Here is a 26,997-nt window from a genome sequence, read left to right as displayed (position 1 = left end):
GTTGTACCATTAAAAAACAGATGGATGCTGTGGTGAAAGGGGCTTTTAAATACACATTCCTGGCAGTTTTTCTTTGGCTAATGTGGAGCTATAGAAGATGTAATGCTTGATATAGTATAAGTTCTGAATGCCTTTCATCCCCCGTTGAAATGAGAGCCCCTTCAGCGCTGGTCTAAATGGAGAACTGGCCTTCAGAAGAATCTCTAGGCGCAGGACTTGCCTGCCTTTGAGACCAGCCCTCAGCAGAAGTAGCGAGGTCGCTCACTGTCCCGTGGGTCCGTTTCCGTTTCTCACCTGCTCTGTTCACCTTACTCCTTAGGACAGTGCTGAGTGCCCCAATTCAGTCAGTGTTTGTATGTGGAAATATTGCTGACTATTTTAGAAAGAATTTTAACTTGTCTATAATTAGTTTCCAGGTAACTTACTGTTCACATCAGGACATTTTGAATTAATTATGCTGGCACCACAGCAAAACCAGAGCTGTCCCAGACAGTTGGGGATATATAGTTAGCCTTCTGTGATGAATTAAATTTATTTAGCATGTATTAAGCAGCTGATGTGGACCTTGTTCCAAGAATGGTGGGAGTAAGCAATGAGTAAAACCTTCTTGTCTCAAGGAATTGACCACTTACTGGAGGAAACACACATGTACAAAATGCACTTATAATGTTGCACTGTGGTAAGTCCAGTGGTGAGGTATGAACATAGTTAGATAATGAATTTATTAAAGGCCTACTTACAATGTCTGATGAGTAGTTAATAACTTAATTTTATTTTTATTTGAATAGTACTGCCTTTTTTAAAGAGTTTTATTTTATTTTTTTAGAGAGGGAAGGGGAGGGAAAAAGAAAGAGAGAAACATTGATGTCAGAAACATTAATTGGTTGCCTCTTGCACTTGCTGTAGCCAGCGACAGAACCTGCAACTCAGGCATGTGTCCTGATTGGGAATCGAACTGGCAACCTTACGCTTTGTGGGACAGTGCCCCACCGAGTCATACTAGTCAGGCCAGATTGTACTAAGTCTTGGTTTTGTTTATTCACAGGAATTTTTAGGGAATTAGTAATTTTTTATTGATAATATATTTTTGGTTCTGATGGTTGAAATAATTTATTTCTAATATTCTACAGTATTCATCTTCATTTTCCTCCTCCTTAAATCTTTGCCAAGAGAAATGTGTTGGTCCTTTTGCTGGTGCTTATGCTGCAGGTATTGGCATAAGAAAATGTGAATTGTCATGAAAGTATACGTCTGGTGATAATACAATAAAGGAGTTATTGGAGAAAATCTTATTCTTTGTACTCTTTGTTAGTTTGGAACTTTTCATTGTTCAGATTTTCATGTATTTCATATATGAAGTACAGAAAAAAGAAGATGAATGGTAGTTTTATAAGTGTGATAATATGTGAAATTATGATGAAATTATGTCATAGAAATTTAATTTCTATGACATAGGCCAAGTAATTTAATTTTACACATCAGAGAGTAAGAAAGTTAATGTTTTTTAAAAAATGTCTTCATTAAATATCTCAGTTTTTTTAAATGTCTAAATTCTTAAATAGCTAAATTACTGCTCATCTGAAACATTTTTAGGTCAGATTGATTTATAATAAGACCTTTACACACAGTAGAAAAAATATATTTGATTTTTCAAGTCTTTCTACCCTACACTGAATTTTACTCTGATCTATGATATTATTTGGATCAAAATAATTCTAGAAATAATTTGTCTTTTGTTCTCAATTACTTTCAAATCAAGTTTTTTACTTGTTTTCATAAATTCTTTTCATTATACAGGTTTCAGCAAACATTTAGAAAAGCTGGAAAAACAGCAAAATGATTAAGACAATCACGTATTAATTCTACATTGTTAGTATAAATAAAAATACTATTTTAATTCCTTTCATTTTTTTCTGTGCACCTTAGAAATAATCGCATATGCATTTAAATTTTAACTGATTGTATCCCCTGCCCTTTCTGCTTAGCATAGAAGACTTTTTCATAACCACTCTTTTAGTGTTTGTATAAAATTTCCATCCAGTGTTTGTATTGTAATACTCTTAAGTACAGCAGGGGCTCTGGCAGGTTCTCCCTAGTCGGGATGAGGTAGCTGGGACACATTAATACATATCTAGCCCCTCTTTACTTCTAAGGCAATTTCTTTAGCACAGATTTCTAGAAGTGGAATTACTGTATCAAAGGTTACAAATAATTTAATGACTGTAGAAACCTTTTGACAGATTACTTTAAAAAAAGATTGTACCAATTTACACAGCTGTTCACGATGTATGAAGACACTTAGATGTTTTTCCTGTTGAACTTTTTTCTTACCGTATTTAATAGTGTCAGACCTTTATTTTCCTCAGCCTGTTCAGAAATGTGACTTTTTTGATTCATGGCCTGAAGTTGTGACATTGCAAAGAAAAAGGGAATGAGATTGGCTTTCCCTTACAGTTAGGCAAAAAGCACCCTGCAGTTTAACAGAGATTTTCTGGTTGCCAATAGAAACAGATGTTGGGCCTTGCTGCTTTCTCAAGGATAAAGTTTTTACATACGAGGATTAACACATTATTCTTAGTCCACCAATGACATAGCTTCTGAATGTTTCTACCTGCTAACATCTACAGCTGAAACCTCTGTTATCGATTCTAGAGAGAAGGTGAGGGAGGGAGGGTGGGGAACATTGATGTGAGAGAGAAACATCAGTCAGTTGCCTCCTGTATGCACCCCGACCTGGAATCAAACCCACAACCTTTTAGTGTATGGGACGATGCTCCAGTGAGCTGAGCCACCTGCCCAGGGCAGTAAGCTGGGTCCTGAGTCTTCTTTACATTTGACTTGGAATCTTTGCCAGGTAAAGCCAACATTTCTGGGAGCTGAGATAGAGAATTCTATTTTAGAATTTTCTCTCTTAAGCCCTGTTCATATGAACTGGTTAGGAGAGTATATAAAACAGATTTCAAGTAGTTTTTAAGCATTGTCCTTTCTTTATTCCTTCAGAATATTTATTCCAACAGCATCCTCATTCTTTCTTGCATTCATATATTGCATTTTATAGTTCCTATTCCAGTACTCAGAGGCCTAGGACACTGCTGAGCCCATCAGCCTTTAAAACGAATAATTTAAGTGGTAGCCTTTCTAAGTAGGATATATTATTTTATAAGTTGTAAATAATTTGCTTACAAATTAGTTAGCAACATATTATAAGAGTATAGAGCACTATAGTAAAATGCCTTTGGTTTTTACTACAGTTTTAGGCTTAGATTTGACAACATGGTACAATATTTTCAAGTTCCCCTGGAAGAACATCAAGCCTGATAACATTTAATATTTTAGAATTTTCAGATCTTTCAAATAAAGAATCTGGGAGGAAATAAAGTTTAAACTATAGTTATTTGATAGTAGTTCATAATTATTTTTTAAATATAGTTACATGAACAAAGTCGCAGGTATAAGTGTTCCTTTGTATTTTCCTAAGTGACTTTAATGTTATCACATATTCGATCAAATAACTGTCCCTCTTCCCAAACTTACTAAAAAGAAAATAACTGGTTCTTTTGACCAATATTATAGAGTGCCTTTTGTCCATGTTTCAAATGCTGAGAGTAAAGAAAGCTTAGTATACTTAGGATGATAATGAATCCATTAAAGTTTTTAGGATTATGAACCCAAGAAAATACCCTTCAGATGAAGAAAGTGAGTAGAGAATATAAGACAGTACATTTTTTAGGGAAGATCACGTACATTAATTAATTTAGGATATTATTAATTTTTAGAGGCATTGTCTGCCTTCAGAAAGTTTATTTATGAAACACAAGCTTCTGGAGTAGAGTGCCTCTTGTAAGTTTCTGAAAGAAAAGTAATGGTTTAGTACAGTTTTATATATTATACTTTTATATATACTGTGGTGTTCTTCTTTATGTTTTCTTTTTTTAAGATTTTATTTATTTATCTTTAGAAGGGAAGGGAAGGACAGAAATATCAATGTACGGTTGCTTCTCATGTGTCCCCTGCCGGGAACTGGCCTGCAACCCAGGCATGTGCCCTGACTGGGAATCGAACCGCGATCGTGTGGTTCGCAGGCCCGTGCTCAATCCGCTGAGCTACACCAGCCAGGGCTATATACTGTTTTCTTACACAATATGTTCTATGTGGAGCATATTTATATATCATATAATCATAACATTTCATGTATTATCAAGTATTTCTTGAACAATTATATTTATAGTGAGATTATTGTATATTATTTTATATTACGTTATTATAAAAACAGTAAGTACACTCAGTGTTAGCACAGTAAATGTGAGCACACAGAATGGGACATAATGTGACCAGAACGTGCGATGCTGAGCTGGTAGGAGTGAAGTTCATCCACTGGAGCCTGATCCAGCAAAGCTATAAAAACACGTTGTATTTAAACATTTTACATTTTCTTTTCCACTCTGTAACTCTGAGAATAACCCTCCTCACGTTGGAGTCTGACAGCATGCCAGTTGCAGTTTTGCTAAGGTGTGGATTTGGATTGGCAGTACTGTGCAGCTGGCATGCAAACGCCAGTCAGTCACTCGGCAGGTGAGCAACCTGGACTTTGGATTTCAGTTGCCTAATAGCCCAACAGAAGTGAGGGGCCGTTTGGTCTCAAACTGCAGCTATAGAAATATGGTATTCCGAACAAAGTAGATGCTAGTGTTTCCTTACTCCTCCCTTAAACACATTCTGAGTATTATGTTTATTTCTGGGTATTACCCTTGACAGAAGACACTAAGATTGAAACACTTTCAGAAGAAGATATAAATATACTAAAAATTATGTTAAAGTTGATAGAGGTGGCTTAGAAAATTGTGAGCCCTGAGACGAAGCTTATCTTTGCTCATGTGCCAATTCTTGCCTTATGTTGTCTATGTTTCCCATTAGAATCATAGTAAACTCCAAAAATTAATAATTTCTACCATTCAGGAAATAGAAATAGTAGCTTGCTCAGCATTTTATTCTTTTGTAGTGCTTAAAATTGGAAAATGTAGGTACCATATCAATAGTTTGTGTGCCCTTTCAAGAAAAAATTTGCCTTTTCATGCCCTTAAAAGAGGTATAAAAGGTTGAATCATTTGTATTCATCTTATCTTATGCTTTGCTAGCAAAATTCGAAATTATTTTTACTCCTTAGAAATTTAGGGTAAAGCTGGTTAGATAGTTCCATTAAGGATACTGTTCTGTCTTATTCATGTTTTGCTGTGACCCGATTGGAACTAGGAAAACTATTTATTTTTCTATTTTTCTTTCTATATTTTACCTTATTTTTGCCTCTTTTAGAAGCTATTTTGCTGCCATGTGCCCTGTCTAATTCTAACCATCTTTCAGAGCCCTACTTTCATTGGTCTGCTTTTCCCCTTTTCTCTCCCCCTCCTCCGAACTATCTCCCTCAGCCCTGACTTTGCCCCCATGTTACTCCTGTTCTACCCAGTGCCCTAATGATCTTACCTATAATTCATGTATGCATGCACATTTTTTATTAAAGGTAGGTTCTAGAATGATGTTTATAAAGGTGTTTGTTTGTTTGTGTTTGTTTTTAATTCCAGGGAAACTAAGAAGGATGTTGGACAGATTTGTAGCAATAGGACGTGGTCTTTAGAAGCTTTAAATCTTAAGTATACCCTCCTTCTCTGTGTTATTACAGGTTTCTGTCTTTTCTCTCCATGTTAGTAGGGGACCAGTAGATCTTTTTTCCAAAATAGACCACTTTTATCTTTCTTGAGTTTTGACTGAGCCAGCTGCCCCGCCCCGCCCGCCCTGGGTAATTACTCCCGGTGTCATGAGCGCTCCCTCGCAGGCAGTATTGTGCCCTGGTGGTTAGGAGTGCAGCTTCGGAAGCCTGTTGCCTGTGTTCCAATCCCAATTGCGGCCTTAAGAAAATTACTTAATTTTCCGGTGCTTCCATTTTTTTACCCCCATCTATTAAATGGGGCTAATAATACTAATAATTAGATGATAAAAGCCATGAGAAAGAGGAAGTGCCCAACACTTAGTGACATCAGCAGCTGTGGAATCCACAGACCTGACCGCACTTGCTTCTCTTTAAGTTCCATGCTTTGAGCCCGTGAACCATAAACTTCTGACCTACACCATTTCTGACCTAAAGAGACATCTCATCTTTACAACTACACCCTTCTTAGCTACCCTCTGCTAAGTTAACAGTGAGAAAACAGGTACCTGGTTTTTATACTGCTCATCTAACCACATGTTCTAATTTTTGTTTGTCAAAGTGCCTTTTATCGCCTGCATAGGCACCGTGCAGTCGTGAGCAAAAGCAGGTTTATGGTTGTGACTACACAAAAGTTTATTCCTGCATCACTAATTATTGTATTCCATGTTCTCTGTCATGCAGACCTCCTTTTGCCCAGCCTGTATTTCGGTGCTCCGCGGGACTCACTGTTAACCTTCAGAATCACCCTCGTGCTCATGCCACGCAGCTGTCCAACAGCGACCATTTCTTACTAATTTTTTATTTCATTGCTATTTTTAGGTACTTTTTTCCCATTGGAATAAGACCCTTTTTATTAGTATTTTCAGCATTTGGAACTGTTTTTGTACTTATCGGCCATAATGAGTAAATATTTATAAAACACTCGATACTCTGAAAAATATCACAGCCAAATGGTGGTGGCCACCCCTGACTGTAAATGCAACCCTCTGCTTACAAACAGAGTGAGTTTTGTTCCAGAGCGAAACTTCCATAAAATGTTAGAGATAAATGAGCTTCTGTATTTGCTTCTTAGCTGATCTCCTTGCTTCATCAGTTTCTCTTCCCACGGGTTATAGCACTGCAAAGTACAATCTTCACAAAATATTTGGATCCTATTACTCCCTTTTGTAGTAGTCTCCCTTGGCTCGACTAGTGTCTGTGGAGTTTTGTCATTAAACTCTTCTAATTTGGCACATGCTCTTTACTCTGGCTCTATCCTGTTCTGTGAAAGAAACCTTATGCGAATAGTCCAGTAAACCCTCGCTGTTCTGTACTTATGTAATACAGTATTGTTTTTGTTGTTAGGCCTGTGTTTCTGTGTAATGATACCACATGCCTATAGGATACATTGCTTAGAATTACTTTATGCACTCTGTCATTTAGGGCTATATTGCCTTGTATGCTAGAATAACTGTAAGTTTTGGGTTCAGTAAATAACCATATATCATTATTACAAAACCACAGTTTCCGTGAGAGCATGGGTTCTCTTCAATGCTCTTTTGTACTTTCCATGTGTATCTTACATACTTGGGTGGTCAGTAAGCAGCACTAATTTTTACTTACATTTGAGTCTTGTGACTTATTAAAACCAAAGGCACAAAGATTTCATGTCACTTTTAGTCTCAGCTACTTTTAGTCATGAAGTTCAGTGCTTGTCAGTTTGGAAAATATCCAGTTCTTCATCTGTGGAACAGGAAACTGTACTTTTTCTTTTATAAGTAGTTCAACTCTAATCATAATTTTTTTCTGCTCTGCCTGTTTTTTTTAGGCTTTCAACCCATGAAATATCAAGTCTAAGGGAAGTTTATTTGACATTGTTTTGGTCATCTTCTCTTCTCCTGTATGTTCTCTATTTAGAGGTTGTTTGAACACTCTTTATTTCTAGATGATAGCTTTAAAGGTAATAGACAGGGCTTATTAGTCTAGTTTTAAAATTATAATTCTTTGCTTTGCTGTTCAATAGTATCCTGATACTATTGAAATAGTATCAGGATAAATATGGAGGAGTCCTGAGTATTTCTCAATCAGATTGGCCCTGCTTACTCTAAACTATGCAGTGAAATCTTTATATTTTAAACCCTACCACTGACATGAAAATTCTATTACGAACTTCATCAGAGAAGCTGTACCTAATTTATTCATTTAATTCTCCCTTCCTTAATTGGTAATATACATGATAAATTAAAATCTGTGTGTCTAGTTTAGCCTTTTACTGTAGCTGAACCACTAGCATTGTGATCATTCCATTTTCTTTTTTGTTTCAGATGTTCTATATACTAGATTCACTAGGAATTAAATAGGCTTTGGGGGCCAGTCAGATAACCTAATCACTACGTCTCCTGTGAAGAAGATGCTGTCCCAGCTGAAAATTGCTATCTTTTGAATATATGTTTAGAACTCTTTTTAGACTCTGGGGAAATTTATGAAAAGTAGAGACATGTATCATCATCAGCGCAACTGCTTAAATGTTTGTTTATATCTAAAGATATGACCAAAGTCAACTAGATACATTTTTTTTGTAGATGCTTGTGTTCCAAGAAGAGAAAGTTAATATTGGTTATTAAGAGATACATTAAGAAATCTAAATAAATAAAGACAAAAATATAATCATTACTACCATAATGCTATGTATGTGTTCCTGAAAATCTCACATTCTGCAAAATGAAACACTAAACTAACAGGGTCTATGGGGAAAGTAGTGAAGGTACAGATCACTTACAAATGGGAAACCTTCTGAGTAGAGACCTACAATATCAATCAAAATACTAGTGCAGCCCAGAATACCCTGACACATGCCTGTGGCAGGCCGTACTTTGCAGCTATGAACTTGGGGGTTCAGACTTTCTCCTTGAAGACATTTGCTTCTGATGGAGACAGCTTCATCAAAAATAAAAATATAACTCATTTTTCATCAATTAAGATGTTTTTGTTTGTTTTCTTTTTATAGTGAAGAAATGTTTTCACATCTCTGTTCAATGTAGCCTCCTCCCAAGATAGCTTAACCCAGAGGAAAGTCAAGCAGTTCCTTAAGGCAGTAAAACAACCTCTTCTTGCAATAAAGGAAAGTCCTTCTGTAGGGTTTTTATATTCTTTCTTAAACTGTGAGAACTCTTGGCCTCTGGTTACTTCAAATCATTAATATGCTTGGAATAAAATCTTTCACAACTTTGCATTATACTGACAAGACTCCTCTATTTGTCAATTACATATAAACTAATTCTCACCTAAGGACTAACCAGAAGGTCGCCGAAGTAATTAATTAGGTAAGCAATAGAGAAGGTATGGGTAGAATAAATATATATAAAAGAAAGTCATATTGGTTATATCCTAATTTGGGAGCACAGTCAAAATCTAAGAAGGTGAGGTTCAAACTAGCAGAACCGTATAAACATTTTGGTTTTAAAGCAAAAAGATTTGTTTTCTAAAGCAAGCTTTTATATGTGTCTTAACCCTGCTGTTACCCTGGCTTCTCCTCATGTCCGACAACCAGTTAATCACGACATCACTTTTCATTCCTTCCAGAGCACGGCGGTGCCCAGTTACATAGGAGACGAACAGTCACGGCCTTCTTCCCCACGCCGCCTTGTAGCCACCTCAGTCCAGCATTCCTGGGGTCACTGCCAAACAGCCGTCTGATCTGGCAAATCAGATGATGTTATTTACTGACTGTTTACTGTCGCTCCAGCACTGTGCTAAGTCCTTTACCAAATAACCGTATTTAACCCTTGTGACTCTCTCTGTGGTAGGGGGTATTTTAATCCCCGTTTACAAGTGAGGTGGCATAGGCTTACGTATTATCAAAATGATTGCAAAAATAAGTTACCAAAAAACCTTTTACATAAAAAGGTTTTTATAATATAAAATTAATAGCACTAGATATAATAAACTAAGAAAAAATGAAATTACACTCAATGGTGGGTACTTGAGCTGAAATATCATGAGGAGTTGGGAATGGGAAATTATTTTAAGAAACTGGAATAACACAAAAATAGAGCACTCGAGAGGAAGCCAGTTGGAAGGTTGGGGCAAGTGTGTAGAAGATAAAACAGGCCTGATTCCCTAGGAGCTGCTGAAGGGGCCTCAATTTCTGACTGGCATTTCTGGTTTTAGTCATTGTGGAGCCTGGCTTTACCTTATTTCCTATGCTTGGAAATCTTTGAGATTGCTGGTGGTGTTCTGAAAGTAGATTTTGTTTTAATTTGAATTAGGTGAAGTGACTATTCCTTTAACTAAATGATGCTGAAGGCCATTAAGATTCAGACTACAGTAGGTAGGCCCCACCTTACTTGTGGGTGGTACATTCTAAGACCCTCAGATGGTACTGACCACTATATATACTTCTTTGTTTATACATATATACCTATGATAAAGTTTAACTTGTAAATTAGGCATGTAAGAGATTAACAATAACTAATAAAATAGAACAGTTATAACAATATACTATCATAAAGTGATGTGACTGGTGCCTGCCCCTCCCTCTCTCTGCCCCTCCCCCACAATTGATTGGATAACAGTCCTGTCGGTCAGTGGCTGTTGAGTGACTGACAGGAAGGTATCCTAAACAGCATGGATACGTTGGACAAAGGAATGATTCACATCCCANACCCTCAGATGGTACTGACCACTATATATACTTCTTTGTTTATACATATATACCTATGATAAAGTTTAACTTGTAAATTAGGCATGTAAGAGATTAACAATAACTAATAAAATAGAACAGTTATAACAATATACTATCATAAAGTGATGTGACTGGTGCCTGCCCCTCCCTCTCTCTGCCCCTCCCCCACAATTGATTGGATAACAGTCCTGTCAGTCAGTGGCTGTTGAGTGACTGACAGGAAGGTATCCTAAACAGCATGGATATGTTGGACAAAGGAATGATTCACATCCCAGGTGGGATGGAGGAGAGTGGCATGAGATTTCATCACACCACTCAGAATGACCCACCATTTAAAACATAAATTCTTTCTTTCTAGAATTTCCCATTTAATAATTTTACACCCTGCTTGACCTTGGATAGCTGACACCATGGAAACAAAACCACAGATAGGAGGGAACTACTGTATAGAACAAAGAAGAATTAGGGAAACACCCAATTCTGGCTGTGTTGAATTGAAGTTGGAAGGTCCAGTGGGCATTTAACTATGCAGAGTCTCTAGGTTAGAGATTTTAAACCCGTGAACTATAAGGCGTAGTCATAAGTGTAGGAGTGAGTGAGACTTTCCATTGAGAGTAAGAGCAGAAGTCTTGGGAATGAAATATGAACGCCAGCATATCAGGAGCCGACCGAGGAAGGCAGATTAGTGCCAGGGAACTGACACAGTCAGGAGTTAGGAGAGCCAGAAGAGGTGGTGTGAGCAACGTCACGGCAGTGCAGTGTCAGAAAGATTACCACTCTCCAGTGCTCTAAAGAGATCTGAGGATCCAGTGGACTTGCCAAAGGTCAACAATGGCCTTTGCCTTCTTGTAAGATATTATGGGGTTAAGAATTGGGATTTTGGTTTCATTGGGTCAAAGAAAAAATGCAAAGTGAGAAAATAAAGAAAAATGTAACAGTGCATCCTGATAAACTATCAGAAATCAGTAGAAATATGTCATCATGGTCGGGAAGGAGGGGCATGGTCTAAGGCTGAAACAGACCTTAGAGATATTCAAATAGCAACTGCGTAGTTTGATACATGAAGAATCCAAGACCCAAACAGGTTGAGTAATTTGCCCTGTAGTGAAGCCACTAAGTGTAGGTCTTCTGATTCCAAATCTACCAGTATATAGGGGGAAATTCTTAACCCAAAAGGGAGGGAAAGTTCTTTTCAGTGGTCGCAAGCATTAATCTTACTCTTTTCACATGGGAATGTATTCTTGAGTGGAGAAGGGAGGAGGTTACGGTTGTACTAGAGAGTACCTCTGTGCCCTAGTGCATCCTACACGCAGAAACACGTGATTAAAAGCCTCTGGCTGGGTCTGAGACAAAATGCCAAATTCAATCATGTTGCAAATATGCAAAATTAATACATCAAAATATGTATAGCCAGTTAGGAGAGAAATATGATATTATAGTTTTGTTTTTAAATTACCTATTGAATTAGAAATGTAAAATACTGAAATAATGGTCTTTTTTCTGGGAGATGGGTTCTCCTTAGGCAGTTGTGTGAAAATATCCATAATAATATTTTGAGCATTCATACCAAAACATAAATTCTTTAGTTTTTTTTATATAAGAGCACCACCTATGGGTTTATCAGGTATTTGAGGGGAAAAATTTTTAAATAAAACCTAATATAATTCTTTCTACTTTTCCCCTGTGACCAGTCTGTTTCATTTATCTAAAATTAACAATTGTCTGCTTTTTCATAAATTATTCTCACCTGGTTTTTGGATGTATCTTCTTGCTGTTAAATCAGCTAATGAGTATTTCAGTACTGGTATTTCAGTACAGTGTTATGATTCTAAGTTAAATATAATTGCACTCAAAATTTATTATTCTCTCTAATGTAGATGAAGCTTCTTATGAAAAGCAATTTTCTCCACCTGGGGGAGGAGTGATGATTATTTTTGTTGTGTTCGTATCTTCATGAACTTAAGAATTTCTTCAATACACAGCTCCAGAAAGCTTTGACAAGAGACAGAAAGAAAGGAAGAAGTCTTACAAATGATTTAGGATACCTTTTCATTAATTACTGTGATGATAATTCATCACAGCAGCGATTTTCAACTGGTGTGCTNCTAAGTTAAATATAATTGCACTCAAAATTTATTATTCTCTCTAATGTAGATGAAGCTTCTTATGAAAAGCAATTTTCTCCACCTGGGGGAGGAGTGATGATTATTTTTGTTGTGTTTGTATCTTCATGAACTTAAGAATTTCTTCAATACACAGCTCCAGAAAGCTTTGACAAGAGACAAAAAGAAAGGAAGAAGTCTTACAAATGATTTAGGATACCTTTTCATTAATTACTGTGATGATAATTCATCACAGCAGCGATTTTCAACTGGTGTGCTGTGAGAGTTTTTAAAACATGCAATACGTGACTGTTTAGTCAGGGACACTGACCTCTTTTTCTTTAGACTGTCAAATTAAAAAAATGACAGCGGCCAACACAACAAGCTGTGTGGTATGAATGAATCAAAATTATACCTATTTTTGTCAGATAGGCAAAAAATATATCTTTTGATGTGCCATAGAATTTTAGTAGTTACTTTATGTGTGCGGTGCAATGAACAAGGTTGAAAACCACTATATTCAAGCATAGTTAGAAGCAAAACTCTAGTACTTCGTTGTTAATAAGCTCTTAAAATTGAGTGACATTTGTTTAAAATTACTCTTTTTCTAAAGGACTATGCATTAAATTTAACATTTTTGTGCAGGGTATTTTACCCTTAATAAAAGGTAACAACAATAAAAGCGTTGGAAGGCTTGTGGGTTGGCAGTCAGATGTGTGCCAGCTTCTTGCTGTGTTACATACGTCCTTATGTTCTATGCCGTGAATCTCTGTTCTGAAAGTAACTGAAAACGGTGTCCCTTTGGCAATGTACCCTAACTCCAGAATAGCCCCTTTTTAGGCATAACTACTGTTTTTGCAAGTAAGATGTATGTTTAAAACCCTAACTGCGTGTTTTATTTTTCAGGGAATGGGTTATTCTATAGAAATAAGGATTAACTAAGTAATATCACTTGCTTTATTTTGATCATTGTGGATAAAAAGTTTTTAAAATTACATAGTACACTACTTAGCATTCTAATTTAAATTGAACAGAGTATAACCTCTGTTACCAAAAACAATTTTTTTACTATTCTAAATTACAATTGTAGTAGAGATACTTGCCTTCCTACAAATGGGGTTACCTCACTCTTAAACTGACGGCAGAACTCAGAAAGCATGAAATGTCAGACCACGTATTATATCAGGCACTTTGCTTGCAGTGGTTCATTTATTCACTCAGCTGCGTTGGCCAGGCATGAGTAATGGTGGTGGGCTGGGCGTGCTCTCCGACCTTTGGGAAGACGGGGAACTGAGCAGGCTCTGAGCTGTTGTGGTTTTGAGTTCAGTGAATACTGTCTGTTTTTCTGAAAATTGCCCCATCACTTCTGATGACTGTCGTGTACCCTTGGCAGCTTCTCTTCTTCATCTGATTTGACACCCCTAATCTGTTAACTTTAAAAATCAAATCATTCAATTTGTCAAAATTATATCAAATAGAATTTTAAACTTTACTGGGGGCTTACACTTGTATTATATATGTTTGTTTTTGTAGCCCAGTGACAATTTATTAAGTTGGAGGAGATTAAAATGTCAGAGCTGAGCTGAACCTGTGGGTGTGTAAAATGTTAGCTGTGTTCCTGTGGGGGCTGGAGGTAGTCGAGAACACAATCCAGGAAAGTGGTGGTACTAGTTCGAACATCTCCTTTTTTCTGGAGTACTCAGATATCTAATCACATAAGGATATTTTAATCATGACTATGAGATCTGTCCAGAAGGTGTCCAGCCAGGTAATAGGAAAAATAGACACATTTATTGAAGAAGATACAAGGAACATTGTACATAGGACAAAGGGCAGTGATGCCTTAGTACCCTTCAAAGTAGGCATCTTGGGACCCCACACGGTTCTCCCAATCACCATCAGCTGCCCTATCTTATTTTCCTGAATCTCATGGAGGGTCTGAAATCTCTTCCCTTTCAAAGGTGATTTTAGCTTTTGGAAAAGCCACAAACAAGATGCAGGATGCTAAATCTGGGCTGTAGGGGATCTGAGTCATGTGGGTGATTTGATGTTTCACAAAAAAAAAAACTCTGCACAAGACATGATGCATGAGTGGATGCGCTGTCGTGATGAAGCTGCCAGTCACCAGTTGCCCATAGCTACAGCGTTCTGAACCAGCCTCATAGTTGCTGTGGAGGAATGTTCAAGCTTAACACAAAATCGGATGCAGATTCGTTGCTCTACTCAGTCATTTCAAATGCGACGGCCCCACAGTGCACATGCTCACTCGATGTCATCTACTGCCTTCACTGACTAATATAATATTGCACAAACCACTCTTGTTATATTAACAATGGCTGGACTTTTCCTGGACAGATCGTGTATTTCAAGCCTTTTTTAAAAAATAATATAGGAATTACCCATGACCCTGTAATAGAGTTTGGAAGTATTAAAAATTAAGTTACGTAATTACTTTGCAGTAGTTTTGCAATAATGTTTGGCTGTCTTTATTCAACTGTCCACTAACTTTAACAACCCAGCTTTTTGCTATTATGTTTATATATATATATATTTATTTATTTATTTATTTATTTATATGTGTGTATATATACATATATGTATGTGTGTATATATACATATATTTATATATATATTTGCCATAATAATTTTGTTCAGAAGACTTTATATGAAGTCTTTTATTTAAAGTATCCAGAAAATAAAATAGTACACCTAAGGATATAAACACAGTAATTCAGTAAATACTGAACTCTAAGTAGTATATAATAAAATAAATGTAAAAGGAGAGTTTTAAAAGATGAATGGACAGGAGGATGGAGCAACTGATAGATCTCCATGGCTAAAGCTAGCAATTCTGACTCTTCAACTATTATTCAGATGTCCAATTTGAAAACCTCTGTGCCTCCCCAAAATGTGTACTTAATTAGGATATGATAGTTTAACTGAAAGAAAGGAAAATAAAGTCTCATTTGAATAACGGAAGCTTTTTAAAGTTGATAATACCATATTTGATTGTATATGATTTGATGTCTTCAGTGTTGGGGTTTTTTTAAAAACACTGATTTACTTAATGCTTTTTTTAAAAGTATAATAATTAGCTAAGATTGCTTTGGCTATCTTCCAGCCTGTGGAGAGACTCCAGAACAAATTCGAGCACCAAGTGGAATAATCACAAGCCCAGGCTGGCCTTCTGAGTATCCCGCCAAGATCAACTGTAGCTGGCTCATAAGGGCAAACCCAGGGGAAATTATTACCATAAGGTAATTCTCTCATCTTTCTCTATTATTATATACTATTTTATTACAAAATAATTCCATTTCCAAGTATCATCACTGAACATGTAAAAAGATGATTTTCAGAAAATATAATAAATTACAGTTATTAGTATCATCTTAAGGGTAAGAATAGCGGCCCATTCTTTCTCTGCTATTACGGCATGGGTTTAAGTATTTCCTGCTGGTGGTGATGGATTGGCACTGAGTCATTCATATTTTTCTAGGCCACTTTTTAACAAAAGGCACACATTTACAAAATAGCTTATTGGGTTCAAGAGTATAATATTTGGCCATGGGAGATCCAGCCTATAATGTTGATCACATTAGTAGTGTCCTCTACCTTAATGAGTTAAAACAATGATAGGGTATGTCTGTGTACATATATACATGTATGTATAAAACTTGAATCAAGCTGACAGTGGGTAAACACTGTGTCTAGAAAAACCTCCATTTTCATAGCTTTGAAACAAAAGAACACTTATTAGGAATACAAATTTGAAGATATTCCTAGAGAAAATAGAAGTTTAATATTCTAAGAATAAATATGACATAAATCAGAAAGATTAAGATTTATTTTTAAAAAACATTTAAAATTGCAGAGAAAAACTGTGAGAATAAGATATTAAGGAGGAAATATTTCGCAGAACTAGCTGTTGCTTGCTTATGGAAGTCATATCAAGGCTGTCAGAAAAAACAGTTTGCCTGAGGGGAGAAAAATAGTGTGGCTACACAGCGAGCTGGAGTTGGAGCTGGAACACAAATGAGAAGGCCACCTCTCTCACGGAGACAGCGATCGGCGACAGCACACAGACATCTTCAACGTTCTTTCTTTCTTTTTTTTTTTTTACATTTTTTAAAAAAAATTTTTAATTATTTTTCAAGTACAGTTTTCTGTCTATTACTCCCATCCCACCCCACCCCTATGCTCCCCCCTCCCTCCCATTTCCACCCTTCTTAGTTGTTGTCCATGTATCCTTTATATTTGTTCCTCTAAATCCCTCCCCTATTTCCCCTGAAATTCCCTCCCCTCTCCCCTCTGGGCACTGTCCCCCTGTTCTCTATTTCAGTGTCTTTGGGTATATTTTGCTTGCTTGTTTGCTTTGTTGTTTAGCTTCCTGTTAGAGGTGAGATCATATGGTATTTGTCCTTCAACACCTGGCTTATTTCACTCAGCATAATGCTTTCCAGTTCCATCCATGCTGTTGCAAAACGTTCTTTCATTGATAACATTTTTATAGGTAAGAATCCTGGAAGTTTAGAGTTAGATTGCGATTATAAATTTAGCCTGCTTTTGTATCTTTTTTATACCCATTAATTAATGAGCGAACCGTTCTCTCATGAGAAACACACCTGTGGTCTCTCCCCTTTTTTCTGTGGAAGTCATAAAATGGGGACCATACGGGTTGTTTCTCCTGGTCCCCTCAGCTCCAGCCACACTTTCTGGAACCTTGGAGCTGAGCTTGAGGGGGCGGTTCTGCTCCCATGAAGAGTATGATTCTTTCGAGTGATCCATCGGAAGGCTGTGCCTTTGAGGTTAGCCTTCTGCACGTGTACCAGTGCTGGAATCTGAGCAGTATGCTTCTTTTTCTATTGCGGTATGACTATACATGTGTACACAGAATAGGATTTTTTTTACCATAGGGATTGCAAATGTTGGATCTCTTTCAACATAAAACTAGAATTTTTGGAGATATTTATCTTTTAAACTAAAAGTCCGGCCTCAAAATTGAATCTGCAGCTTACCAGTTCGGTGCTGTAAGACTCGGAAATTCCTGCGGGCGTAGCGGAGGCTCCGTGGAATGCAGCCATCTGCTTCCAATCGCGCGTTGGATCCATGAGGTTTCAAGTGAGCTGCCCAAAAAACAAGCACGAGACTGAAATGCAGGATAAAGTGGAGGCGTGCCCCACATCTAAAGGACAATTTCCTGAATTCTGGAAAAAGTTCATGAATTTGGATTCATACCCAATAAGATCCTGAAATTAAGAGTTCATTAAGGGTGCATCTGAACAAACTCACTAACAATTCACTAACTGTAAAACCATACCTCCACAAGTTCAAGGTGATTAGACAGTCATTTAATTGCACGATAGAATAAAAATAGTATAAGAATCTCAACCTGTCACTGAAAAGATACAACAATTAATTCAAGAGAAATCCTAGGGCTGAATGTAAAAACTAAGACTCTAAAATATTATAAGAAGTCATTATTGTGTATCTTTGGAAACTTAAGGTAGGCAAAGGTATTTTAGAGAGGACAATAAAAAGCACTAAACATAAAGGAAAAGATAATAAATTAGGCTCTATTAAAACTGAAGTTAAAAACTTGTGCTCATTAACAGATACCCTTAAGAAAATGAAAAGACTAGGCTAGAAGAAAAAATTAGCAATACACATATCTACCAAAGGGCTTGACTCCAGAACATAAAAAGGAATTTTTATAACTTGAAAACCCAATGTTATTAAATGGGCAAAAGACTTGAACACTTTGCAGGAGAATGAGAATGGCCAATAAGCACGTGAAAAGGTGTTCAACAGTAGTTAGTCTTCAGGGAAGTGCATGTAAAACCACAGGGAGAGGCGCCGTTTTATTCCCCACTGATGCCTGTTAGACTGAATGTGTGTGTGTGTGTGTGCGTGTGTGTGTGTGTGTTTCCTGTGACAGATACACCCTAAATAGGTACGTGTTTATACTATAGAAAGAGCTCTTTTAAAAATAAAAAAATTAATGGATGAAAGATAAAAAAGGCAATTCACAAGAAAGAAATGGCTGATGAACACAGGAAAAAGTGTTTCAATCTCCATAAATAAGGAAATGCAAAATAGAGCAATGATCATCTTTTGTCAACCCAACTGGCAGCAGATTTTTTGACAGAGTATCTCATTTTGCCAGAGTTGTGGGGTAGAAGGTACTTCCCTACACGCACCGTGGAGTTGTGACTTAATACAAACATTTCTCCAAGTGTCTAAAACCTTTACAATAGAAGTGGGTCTTCTGTCCTGGCAATTCTACTGCTAGCAAATATGTCCTAGAGGAACAGTAGCTGGTGTGTGCAGAGGGAGGTGCATGTTTAAGGGTTCTTTAAGTCATTTTTGATAATAGTGAAAGGTGGAAACAAAATTGTCCATCAGCCTTTGTTACGGTTTTTCAGAGTATTTAAAGGGGAAATATCCAACTATTATAATCCTTGGATAATTAATTTTATTATCACTTAGTTTAAGGCTGAGGCAAGGAGACAAAATCAGGTCTTCCCTTTTTTGTGAGACCTGTCACTGGAAAATGGTATTTTGGTTTCTGTTTTTTCATAGCAGTGGCTAATTCTGTGTGCGCTCTTATTTACTTGCCTTTTTGACCTTACTTATGCCCATATTTTATGAACTATGGGATAATGTTCAACTATAAAGTAATTTATGTAAAAAAATATATATTCAAAGGGCTTTCACCGAAAAGTTTTTTTGTTTGTTTACTTTTAATTCTTTTTACTTTACTCAGATTTGTGCTATTTGCTCTGCTAAAAATGTAGGCTGTAAACTTTTCACTAAACAAGCATTCTAATCTAAGAGACTGTTGGCTTTCTCTGTGCGCACTTCAGTTCAGTAGGCTACAGAGTGTTGTTTTGGCTTCAAACACAGAACAACTTAGGATGTTCTGAATTAGAAGTGGTCTTTCCTAAATACACACACAGAGAAGAATTCAAAAAGGTGTCAGTTATCACCTGTTTTTTAGCATTATTTTGGAATCTCACAGTGGACAGTATAATCTGATGGTGATATGGTTGTATGTTTGGAAACTCAGAATATATAGAGACTTATAATAAAATCCTCAGTTACATTGTATTATGATGATTTTTTTTTTGCCAAAATTACCCTTTCTCATAATCTTTTCTTTTTGTTTGTAGTTTTCAGGACTTTGATATTCAGGGGTCCAGGAGATGCAGTTTGGACTGGCTGACAATAGAAACATACAAGAACATTGAAAGTTACCGAGCCTGTGGCTCCACAATCCCACCGCCGTATATTTCTTCACAAGACCACGTGTGGATCAGGTTCCACTCCGATGACAGCATCTCTAGAAAGGGCTTCAGACTGGCATATTTTTCAGGTGTGTTTTTACTAAGAAGAAAGATGCTGGACAGAATTGTACAGTATCAACTGCTCGGTCACTTGGGGGTTAGTCTTCTAAACACTCTTCATTTGAGACTTACGTTCTCATGGTAGCCGTGATTGAGAAATTAGAAGCTAAAGGTTCACATGCCCTAAAGCTGGGTCTTAAAAGGTGTTTCACATAATCCTAATAAGATGATTAATTTTATCAACAAAGTTCAGTTTTCTTTTTCAAACTTTTAAATGTACTAAGTTTAAAAGAACTTTCTCTCTCTCTGCTGCTTACCCATGTCCCGAAAGTTACTTCAGAATATATTTTTGTTTGTGAATTACCATTGTCTTTACAAAAAGGCATTCTGGCTTTCACCTTCATAGTTGGTAGCATCAGAAGTCTTCTTTTGCCGTTTCTTAACTGTATCCGGAAACAGTGACTAGCTCATAACAAATGAGAATAACTCAGAGCATTAGAGTTATGTATATGTTTTGCTGAAAATAATGTCACATCTTCCAAAATTCTGTGCACCCTTGTCTTTAGCAAACATATGTTCCTTTTTCTCTTTTTTCTTAAAAACACAGTCTTAATAATATTTTGGTTCTGAAGCACCTCTTCTGCCCCTGCTCACCAGTCAGTGAGTCATTAATGGAAGATTTAGCACTGGCCCAACGTGGTCAGTTTGGGGACTAGAGGGATCTGACGTTTGGTTTTCTTTCTCTGCCTCATTGTTTTGTGTTTACGATGGTCCACTAAGGTAATTAGAACTTTCTGTGCCTTTCAGTTTTTTTCTGTCTCCTTTCCCTAGTATTGTGATCATTAAATTTATGCCTTTAGTTCTGATTCATGCAATATTTTGCAGTTATGTTCAAACAAGAAAAATTATAAAATGGGAGTGCTGTGTTATGATTACATGGAACATCATAAACATGATAAAGTTGATCTAATCTTAGCAAAAATCTACATAAATAATGGGCTTACAAAATATGCTATGTATACATAACAAAATATTGTGGTTTTTAAATATATATATATAAACAACTAGAAAAGAACATGAAAAAATGGTTTTGAAAAGGTGATTTCCATGGATGAATTTTTCTTTATTTCAAAATATCTGTCATTTTGATATTTACACAACATAAATGTTCAGGCAGCGTATCCTACTGACTCATGGGTCTTACATCATTTTACTGAATGTTCACGGTGAAATAGCTTTCTGTAAAAACAGAATTGGTTTCTTCTCTTTAGCTGTAACTGCAAAGACCTTTATGGAACAAATCATAAGTTTCTAATAAATTGAATTGTTGAGTGATTTGTCGGCCAATATTAATTTGCCGTTAGAACTCAACCTATTTTTAAAACGAGATTTTTGAAACCCTTTTCCTTGGGCTTAACATTTATTATAAAAGTGTCACTGGCTATTACATATCTTTTAAAGAGTATGTTTTTGTCCCCTGACCTCTCCACCACCCTTCTTCCTTCCCATGTCTTCCCAGGGAAGTCGGAGGAACCGAACTGTGCCTGTGATCAATTTCGTTGTGGAAACGGAAAGTGTATTCCGGAAGCGTGGAAGTGCAACGACATGGATGAATGTGGCGATAGTTCTGATGAAGAGATCTGTGCTAAAGAAGCTAATCCCCCAACACCTGCCTCTTTCCAGCCCTGTGCATATAACCAGTTCCAGTGTCTGTCTCGGTTTACCAAAGTTTACACCTGCCTCCCCGAATCTTTAAAATGCGATGGGAACATTGACTGCCTTGACCTAGGAGACGAGATAGACTGTGATGTGCCAACGTGTGGGCAGTGGTTAAAATATTTTTATGGTACTTTTAATTCTCCCAATTACCCAGACTTTTATCCTCCTGGAAGCAATTGCACCTGGCTGATAGACACTGGTGACCACCGTAAAGTCATTTTACGCTTCACCGACTTTAAACTTGACGGTACTGGTTATGGTGATTATGTGAAAATATACGACGGGTTGGAGGAGAACCCACACAAGCTCTTGCGTGTGTTAACTGCCTTTGATTCTCATGCGCCTCTTACCGTGGTTTCTTCCTCTGGACAGATAAGGGTGCATTTTTGTGCAGATAAAGTGAACGCTGCCAGGGGATTTAATGCCACTTACCAAGTAGATGGCTTCTGTCTGCCATGGGAAATACCCTGTGGCGGTAACTGGGGCTGTTACACCGAGCAGCAGCGCTGTGACGGCTATTGGCACTGCCCAAACGGAAGGGATGAGATCAACTGCACCATGTGCCAAAAGGAAGAGTTCCCGTGCTCCCGAAACGGCGTCTGTTATCCTCGTTCGGATCGCTGCAACTACCAGAATCATTGCCCAAACGGCTCAGATGAAAAAAACTGCTTTTTTTGCCAGCCTGGAAATTTTCACTGTAAAAACAATCGCTGTGTGTTTGAAAGCTGGGTGTGTGATTCTCAGGACGACTGCGGTGATGGCAGCGACGAGGAGAATTGCCCGGTCATCGTGCCTACCAGAGTCATAACTGCCGCCGTCATAGGGAGCCTGATCTGCGGCCTGTTGCTCGTCATCGCGCTGGGGTGCACCTGTAAGCTTTACTCCCTGAGAATGTTTGAGCGGAGGTCAGTATCCAGAGAAAGCTGTAGTGTTGCTGCTCTGTACAGTAAAGGCCCAGTTACTTGCAACAAGTGCTTTCGGGTGATTGGCCGTGTCTTTTTGTCTCATGTCATTTTAGAAATAAATAAATATTAGTGATTTATAAAATTAGCATGAAAAGCTGAAGACTCAAAAGACTGAACACTTTTTAAATGTATAAATGCTTAGAATTACGAGGTGAGAATAGCCCATCTGTATTTACCAGTTCCCATTTTCAGATTAATCTGTTTTGTAGGAATTTTTCAAGCTGCAACTCTTAGTTGTTGTGCTTCACCTATATTTTTATAAATATTCATTCAGTAATTTTAGATATTTGAGGGCATACTGTGTTCATAGGGCTATACAGGACAATAGGGAAGTGAATGAGACAATGTCACAGGCGGTTCACAGTTCGGAGAAAGGAATCGGTGGGTGGAATAAGATGACGAAAATGTACGTGCTCTAAAAGCTATGAAACAAAGTGGGGTAGAAGTTCAGGGATACCTGCTCTGAAAGGGGGCACGGGAGAGGCCCTCACTGAACAAGTGCCATTTGAAATCTGTGAGTAGAATGCAGATAGGGAAAAGGTCTTGCAGTGAAAAAGTAGCCTGGGAAAACACGTGGAAGGAGGGATGCCAGCATGGCTCGGAGAGAAGGCACATGGTTTAATTTGTCCAGAGCTAAGATACATGTGAAGAACTAATAGGAGATAAGCCTGGAACACAAGGCCAAGGCTGTGTTGTGGAGCTCCGTGAGAGCCACACATCACAGTTCTCAAGTAAGGAAGAAGAGGTGAGACGTAAAAGGGTACCCTTCGGGGGAGGTGTCGTCCGTGTGGCGGTGGACGGACTGAACCTTGGGGAAGCTCTAGAGAGTCCCCCTAGGGAGCTGCTGTGGAGGCAATGGCCCGCAGTCCCAGGAGAGCTGCAAATAGCGTGTTCACCAAAGAACTGCATGTTCCGGACAGCTGGGACTAAATGCACACAGACACCAGTGTCACACAGCACCACACTGCATCTGTCTTTGGGCAAGCATAAATGGCCAGGACGCTTTTGACTACACTTCCTGGTAAGACCACAGTGAAGAGTGAGGTCTTGAGTTCAAGAACCAGTTACTCCAGAAAGTGTATTAGTGACTGATTTCACTCTTCCTTATCTGAGAAATGAACTTGTTGGGTTTGATGAATAAAGTGTCTTCTAAGAGCTTTCACATACTTTCACCTAAATCCGTATGATCTTAGGGCCTTAAAGATCTAGTACCTCAGGCTTGTGAACCAGAGTATCCGGGTTTGATTCCCAGTCAGGGCACATGCCTGGGTTGCAGGCCAATTCCCAGCAGGAGACACAGGAGAGGCAACCATACATTGATATTTCTCTCCCTCTCTCCTTCCCTTCCCCTCTAAAGATAAATAAATAAGATCTTAAAAAAATTTTTTTTAAAAAGATCTAGTACCTTTACCTTTTATGGGATTTCTAAGTGACTAAAACTTAACGACCCAGGCTCCCAGTGTAAAGCCGCATGAGGCCACACCACTTCTTCTCTGTATTCTCGGTGTAGGGGGGGGTGTAAACACCAGTAAACGTTGGTTGACTATGCTTTTAAAATTATCACATATATTAAGATTCACATTGTTTTAATTAGTGATGATTTTTTTAAAATCTGGCCTATCCTCTTTTAAACCCTTTTTATTATCCCCTTATTTCTCCTCAAAGATCATTTGAAACACAGTTGTCAAGAGTGGAAGCAGAATTGCTAAGAAGAGAAGCCCCTCCCTCTTATGGGCAGTTGATCGCTCAGGGTTTAATTCCACCAGTTGAAGATTTTCCTGTTTGTTCGCCTAACCAGGTATATTGCAGTTCGTGATTTCTGTTTTAGTGCCTCCGAAAATGGTCCCTGGACTTGTATATGTGGTAAAGGACCCTCGACTCAAAATTTTTGCCATGAAGTCAAGCATAAAATATATCGATAATTTGAAATCGTAATTGTTTCATTGTATTTTAACAAATACCACAACATACAAAAGTATACTTTTCATTCTTCTCATTTTGTTATAAGACTCTTAAGCATTTTACTATTTAGGTTTATTTAATACATTAAAACCAAAGTGAACTTTTCCAAATTATTTTCTACTTCAGCTGAACATTTAGAAGATTTAAGAATGAATACTAAAATTGATATCTTAGCGATATATTAGTAACATGCTAAAATAATCAGTAGTAATTCGCAGTAATTGAAATGAAGTTAACCTTTTCACCCAGCTTGTGGAAAAACTATTTTACACGTGGATTCTACAGTGTTTAAGAATTCATACCATTTTCTTTAAATATAACTTACTCCTTCTTAATGTTTCTGAATTCTTTAAAATTTGGTTATGATTTTTAAAATTTATTTTTCATTGCTTAAAATTACTCCAGAATCCATAAGGGTTTACCCATTCAAAATGTAAATTCATCCAGAATCATTAATAAAAAATTTTCCCGGTATTAGAATTAAGAAAAATTGACAAACAGTGCTTTCCAGTGATTTCATTTTGTTCAATATGGAAGATCATTTTCTTTTTGGTAAATGAGATTTCCCATGACCTTATTTGCATCTTTTAGGACATCTTTGGTGAGAATTTGTAGTTTTAAAACATTTCTCTGGTTATAGTTTGCTAAGTTAATTACACTGCTTGGAATCCTGTGCGCAAAACAGGAAAACCGTGACTTGAGGCGTCTGCACGCTGTCTCTGCCCTGGGGGGGTTTCCTTTCAGCCAGGAATTCACACAGTGGTCGGCCCCCTCTGCTGTCTGCACCTAGCACCCACCACCGCTGCCCCTTCCAGAGCCTAGCCGATTGTGAAGGTAGAGGGAATATAGTCCACGTGAGACAGTCCTTACTGCTAACACCAAGTGCCAGCTCAGGGTTTCCTAAAACCATCCTCAGGTTTGATAATTCACTGGAAAGACTCAGGAAGCTACTGTACTCAGTGATTATAGTTTGTTACAGGGAAAGGACCCAGATTAAACCAACTGAAGAAAGAGACACATAGGGCGGGTTTCATGGTTAGGGTTCAAAACCCTTCCGCTTATCCTCTTCCCGTAAAGGCAGGACAGGATCACTCTTGACACAGATGCAGGATAGTGTGCAAGGCATGTTGCCAACCAGGGAAGCTCACCTGAGACTCAGTATCCAGAGTTTTTACTGGGACTGAATCCACCACGTAGTCGTGATTAATTGCTACCTGGCTGATCTCAAAGTCTAACCCATCTGGAGATTTACTGACACTGCCGACCCAAAGCCTCCACCCACCCAAAGCCTCCACCCAGCGTCTGGTTGTCGGTGTGAAACCGCGCCTTCACCTGAGGTCCAGTTTTACTGTGTGGCTGGCTCAAGGCTCCAGGCCATACCATTCCTACCATAGATGGCATTCCAGAGGCTAGAAGGACATCTAGAAGCAGAGAGTAAAAGTCAGACCTTCCTTTGGGTAAGGTTTAATTTTTACTACATACTGTATCATTTAGGGTTATAATTTACCTTTGTGAGGATAAAATATTCAAAGAACAGTAAGCTAGATTTTATTCAGCTAACAAGACTAAACTCCCAGGTTTGAAACTTTTGCTAACAAATGAGTCAAATTGTCAGAGCAGTTCTTGGGAAAATAATCTAAATTACCATTTCATTCAATATAGAAGTGCTTTCTGAGGAATGCTTTCTTCTGCTTCATAAACTAAAATGTATGAAATTACTCCTGAAACATTTATGAGATCCTCTAGTGGAATCTAATGTTAAATTGGCCACTATAAATTAAACAGACTTAAGGAAGTAGCGAGCTTCGCTTCACTGTGGACGACTGTAATGCCCAGGCCGGCATTAACGTGAGCCAAGGGCATGGCTGATGCTGTGGGCAGTAAGTAGTGCATGAAAGGAAGGGGGCTGTCGGAGGTGCTGGATGTGACCACGTACAGGGCACACACAGCCTTAGCACCTGAATGCTGAATGGTGAGGACCAAACTTCTGCAGAAGTTTCTCAGGGAAGCAAACCACTTTTTCTCTTTCTTTTTTTAATAATTAGGTACTGCTTATAGGCGGAAAGTCCTAGTCACTTGTATAGCAAATCTACATGTGCTGATGCCCAAATTTCTCAGTGACAGTCTGTTGCTTCACTAAGGCCAGACTGTGAAGTATTCCTATCATAGTGGCTCTTAGCTTTCTGTGAATTGCATTCCTGGGGTTATGTTTGAAAGGCCTGAGAGGAAATCACAAATAAATTCAATAGCAGTCACTAAGAGCAACGAAGACCCTGTGCTCTCACACCCTCCGTATTTTCACCTGTAGGGGGAAGAAAGGCAGTGGAAAATGGATCCGCATCTGAAAGGGCTCTCCCTGGAAATACAGGATTTTCAGGGGATTTTCAGGGCAAAGTGCCAGATTGAAGCACCACATTTCTATCACCACTAGATGGAGCTCAACGAGTGTTTTATATAGTACCGTGTGTTTTGTTTTTAATAATCTGTAAACTCATTCATCTAGAAAAAAGGAGATATTTCTTTCAGTTGGGAAATATATACT

General features: G+C 37.8%; 1 protein-coding gene across 2 annotated transcripts in view; it reads left to right on the top strand.

Moving 5' to 3' along the window:
• The window catches only part of LRP12 (LDL receptor related protein 12), a 72,693-nt gene that overhangs the window by 42,915 nt on the left and 2,781 nt on the right, over positions 1–26,997 (top strand). For both annotated transcript variants that reach the window (XM_037048370.1, XM_037048369.1), the window contains 4 exons: positions 15,588–15,723; positions 19,636–19,838; positions 21,329–22,433; positions 24,159–24,291. In XM_037048370.1, coding sequence (XP_036904265.1) covers positions 15,588–15,723; positions 19,636–19,838; positions 21,329–22,433; positions 24,159–24,291 — 1,577 coding nt within the window. The remainder of the gene's footprint in view (positions 1–15,587; positions 15,724–19,635; positions 19,839–21,328; positions 22,434–24,158; positions 24,292–26,997) is intronic.

The sequence above is a fragment of the Sturnira hondurensis genome, unplaced genomic scaffold, assembly GCF_014824575.4.
Source record: "Sturnira hondurensis isolate 20B ecotype Veracruz unplaced genomic scaffold, ASM1482457v3 Scaffold0006413, whole genome shotgun sequence".
Classification (NCBI taxonomy): Eukaryota; Metazoa; Chordata; class Mammalia; order Chiroptera; family Phyllostomidae; genus Sturnira; species Sturnira hondurensis.
Note: the sequence above shows the minus strand (reverse complement) of the source record. Positions and strands in the feature narration are given on the sequence as shown.